General features: G+C 59.4%; 1 protein-coding gene across 5 annotated transcripts in view; it reads left to right on the top strand.

Annotated features, from left to right (window-relative positions):
* The window catches only part of WIZ (WIZ zinc finger), a 42,554-nt gene extending 38,170 nt beyond the window's left edge, over positions 1 to 4,384 (top strand). For 4 of the 5 annotated variants that reach the window (XM_031557769.1, XM_031557771.1, XM_031557772.1 and 1 more), the window contains 4 exons: positions 1,231 to 1,755; positions 2,339 to 2,770; positions 3,166 to 3,358; positions 4,147 to 4,384. In XM_031557769.1, coding sequence (XP_031413629.1) covers positions 1,231 to 1,755; positions 2,339 to 2,770; positions 3,166 to 3,358; positions 4,147 to 4,303 — 1,307 coding nt within the window. In that variant the 3' untranslated portion in view covers positions 4,304 to 4,384. The remainder of the gene's footprint in view (positions 1 to 1,230; positions 1,756 to 2,338; positions 2,771 to 3,165; positions 3,359 to 4,146) is intronic. The other variant, XM_010728311.3, reaches the window with a different exon arrangement.

Raw genomic sequence — 4,384 nt, 5'->3', positions numbered from 1 at the left:
TTCCCCAATCGTTCGTGTTTCCCATTAGGTTTTGGGGCTGGGGATGAGAGGAATCCCTGGGTACTCCTGGTGAGGCTACAGCTCTGTGCTTTGTGGGGAGAGCTCGGTGGGGAAGAAGCAGTTTTGATGGCCACTATGGCTCCAGGACGCAGCAGCCGGAGGGGAAAGTCCTCCCTGGTGTGATTTCACCTGGTTCTCTACCCTCCGAGCTCCTTGTGTCCCCTCCCAATCCTGCTCTCAGCCGGACGCTTCCATTTGCATCCCTCTTTGTCCCTAAGCTCTGCCAGGGTCTTGTTGTCATATCTTGGCACCAGAGTAGTTTTACTGCAGCAGTCAGCTCTTTGAGCCCCACGTTCCTGGGGCAGCTCAAGGGGATTTGTTTGCCCTGCAGGATTTCTCCCAGCTCTTCTTAGAGCTGCTGGGGCTGTGAACCTGCTCCATCTTGGCTAACAGGGTGCTTGTCCTGAGCAAAATGTTCCGTGCCCGCGATGCCTCCATGGCAGCCTTTTGCAGAATCACTGAACTGTAGGGGTTGGATGGGACTTGTGGAGATCATTGAGACCAACTCCCTGCTAAAGCAGGGTCCCAGGTTGAGCAGGAAAGCATCCAGGTGGGTCTTGAATATCTCCAGAAGTGACTCCACAACCTCCCTGAGCAGCCTGTTCCAGTGCTCCGTATCCCTGGCAGTAAAGAAGTTCTTCAGTCCTCTGCCCCTTGAGTCCCACTGAGGAGTGATTTCATAGGGCACAATGCTTTGGGTTCAGTCCATTTTGCTTCTCGGTCCCAATGAGGACTGGCTTTGGGTGTGCAGATCTGGTTTCAGCCCCGCTTCCTTTGGAATCCCACTGAGGATTGGCTTTGTCACTGTGCATGCATCTTTAGGTTGGGTCCTACTCCCTTCAGAGTTCCAGTGAGGATTGGTTTTGTTGTTGGGTACGTATCTGAGTTCAGCCCTGCTCATTTTGGATTTCTGTTGAGGACTGGCTTTGTTGGGTGCATATCTTTGAGTTCAGTCTTCCTCATTTTTCAGTCCCATCGAGGACTGGCTCCGTTGGGTGCCTGTCATTGGGCTCAGCCCTACTCTTTGCATCCCACTGAGGATGGGCTTTGTTGTTGGGTGTGTAGTGCGCACCTTTGGCTCTGTGCTCTCCTCCTGCTCCTTGGCACCACCAAACTCCACCCACGCATCCCAGTAACCGCAGTTCTCTCTTTTTTTTTCCTCCTCTGCAGCCGCCGGGGGGGAGCCGGTGCGGGACATCCGCTGTGAGTTCTGCGGGGAGTTCTTTGAGAACCGCAAGGGTCTGTCGAGCCACGCGCGCTCCCACCTGCGACAGATGGGGGTGACGGAGTGGTCAGTGAACGGCTCCCCCATCGACACGCTGCGCGAGATCCTCAAGAAGAAATCGAAGCCCTGCGTCATCAAGAAGGAGCCCCACACCTCCATCATCGAAACCCCCAAAGGGTTTGGGGAGGAAGGGATGGACCCCAAGCCCTCTGGAAAAGTGCTGCAGGCCATGGCCCTCCCTCCACTGGGCGGGCGGACGGGGAAACCCGGCGGCTCCAGCATCAGCCGCGAGCTCTCGCTGTCGCCGCTCACCACCAAACCCCACGGCGCCTTCCTGACACCGCTGGCCACCAAACGGCCGCTGCAGGACGACCGCCTGGGTCCCCACCCCGAGGTGAAGCACAAGGCCTACATCCAGACCGAGCTGCCCTTCAAAACCAAGTCGGTGCACGACAAGCCCACGCACACATGTAAGTGTGGGGAAGCACGTGGTGTGGCTTGTCCAAGTTCCTGGAGGCTACAGGGAGGGGCTGGATGGTTGGCACGTGTTGGCCGTGGCCACCTGTCAGCTGTGGTGTTGCATTGGCCAAGTTGTTGTGTTGGCCATGGCCACCTGTCAGCTGTGGTGTTGCGTTGGCCAAGTTGTTGTGTTGGCCGTGGCCATGTGTCAGCCATGCTGTTGCGTTGGCCAAGTTGTTGCGTTGGCCGTGGCCACATGTCAGCCATGGTGTTGCGTTGGCCAAGTTGTTGCGTTGGCCGTGGCCACGTGTCAGCCATGGTGTTGCGTTGGCCGCAGTCACGCCATCCATGGGGCACCACACTTGGATACTGGGCTCAGGCTTTTTGCTGTGATACCTCTGATTTGGGGACCATCCACCGCCCCCCATCCCATTTAGCTGTATCTCGGAGCCTTGACCTCCTGACAGGACCATCCCAGAGCTCACCACCACCTGCCACACACCGGGAGGGGGCGGATTCCCACCCAGGGTTGCCGGTGGGGGGAACGGGGCACGTCTCACCCCCTCGCTCACCACCTGCCCCCCGCTCCCTCAGCCACCGAAGCGTGCTGCGAGCTCTGCGGCCTCTACTTTGAGAACCGCAAGGCTCTGGCCAGCCACGCGCGGGCACACCTCCGGCAGTTTGGTGTCACCGAGTGGTGCGTCAACGGCTCGCCCATCGAGACGCTCAGCGAATGGATCCGGCACCGGCCGCAGAAAGCCGGCGCCTATCGCAGCTACATCCAGGGCGGCCGACCCTTCACTAAGAAATTCCGGAATTCTTCGCACGCCCGAGATCACGACGGAGCACGGAGGATGCCGCTGAGCCTGCAGCACGGCGGCATGGCCCTGCTGAGCAAAGGGCTGGCGGCGGAGCTGGCGCACGGAGAGCCCTGCAAGATCCTGGATGGCACCGGGGAGCGGCCCATGGTCACCTCGCCCCTCTCGCTGGTGAAGATGGAGGAGCATCAGCGCACGAATTTCCACAGTGAGTTGGGAGAGGGGAGCAGCTGTTGGGATCCGCTTTCCTCGGGAGGGGGACTGGTTGGGATCTGGTTCCCTTGGGATGTGGTTCTCCTGGTAGTGGGAGCCGTTGGGATCCCGTTCCCTTGGGGAGTTGGAGCCGTTGGGATCCCGTTCCCTTGGGAGTTGGAGCCGTTGGGATCCCGTTCCCTTGGGAGTTGGAGCCGTTGGGATCCCGTTCCCTTGGGAGTTGGAGCCGTTGGGACATGGATCCGTTAGGAGTGGGAGCCCCTCCTGTCATCAGGAGCACTGTTGCTCCAAAGCAGAGAGGCTGTGCCATCTCACACAGCCCTCAGCAACAGAGAAATGTTCCCCCTTTACCCCCTGATGCCCCGTTTCCCTCCCGTTATTCCCCCCTAGAGTTTGAGCGGAGGCAGGCAAGGCCCCTGGACCCCCCCCTGCACCGGGAGGAGGAGGGAGCCGACTTCCAGCAGAAGATGGAGGAGACCCGCCAGCCCCCGCCCAGGATGAGGCCGGTGCCCTCGCTGGTCCCCCGCCCGCCGCAGACGTCCCTGGTGAAGTTTGTGGGTAACATCTACACCCTCAAGTGCAGGTAGGCCCATCCCCTTTTGGGCCCCAGCCCACCTTAGGCTTAACTTTTGGGCTCCCTTTGGGCTCCTTGTGGCTTTCTTTCAGGTTTCCCTTTGGGTGCCCTCTGGGTTTCCTTGGGATTCCTTTTGTGGGCTTCCCTTTTGAGGCAGCCTTTTTGTTTCCTTTGGCTCTTTTTGGCTTTCTTTGAGACTCCCCTTTGGCTTCCTTTGAGTTTCCTTTGTGCTCCCATTGGAGCTCTCTCTCTGGGCACCCTTTGGGTCTCTTTTGGGTTTCCTTTGGGCTCCCCTTTTGGGCTCTTTTTGGGATTTTCTGTGGGCTTTCTTTAAGGCTCCCTTTTGGTTTCCATTGGGCTCCCCTTCGGCCTCTCTCTGGGTTCCCTTTGGGGGCTCCCTTTGGGTTCCGTGTTGGGTTTCCTTTGAGGCTTCTTTTGGCTTTTCTTGATGCTCCCTTTGGGGTTTTCCCTTTCACTTCCTGGTGGGCTCTCCTTTGGAACTCCCTTTAGGTTCCCTTTGGGTTGTCTTTTTGGGCTTCCCTTGGGTTTCCTTTGGATTCCTGTCAGGTTCCTCATTGGGTTCCCATTGGCTTCCCTTTGCGTTTCCCTTTGCTCCCAAACTTCTGAGCTCTCTGTTCTTGGGCACTCCACCCTTCATCGCTGCACCTGGGGCTGTGGGACCCCTTCCTCCCTCCCTGCTTTTCTTGGTGTGGTGCCCTCCTCCCCCCCCTCCTCCCCACAGCCTCTGGGCTGCTAAAGGAGCCTTGGACTGATCTGCTGCCGCCGTGTCCCCGCAGGTTCTGTGAGGTGGAGTTCCAGGGCCCCCTCTCCATCCAGGAGGAGTGGGTGCGACACCTCCAGCGACACATCCTGGAAATGAATTTCTCCAAAGCAGACCCCCTGCGGGGGGACGCCCCGGCCCCCGAGCCCCCCGCCGTGGCCGAGGCTCAGTAACGGAGCCCCCACCCTGGGGGCAACGGAGCCGAACCGAGGCGCCTCCGCCCCCACCCGTGCCTGCGCGTCCCCACGGAGCAA

This window comes from Meleagris gallopavo, unplaced genomic scaffold, assembly GCF_000146605.3.
Source record: "Meleagris gallopavo isolate NT-WF06-2002-E0010 breed Aviagen turkey brand Nicholas breeding stock unplaced genomic scaffold, Turkey_5.1 ChrUn_random_7180001957369, whole genome shotgun sequence".
In the NCBI taxonomy this organism is placed as follows: Eukaryota; Metazoa; Chordata; class Aves; order Galliformes; family Phasianidae; genus Meleagris; species Meleagris gallopavo.
This window is presented reverse-complemented; position numbering and strand designations above follow the sequence as displayed.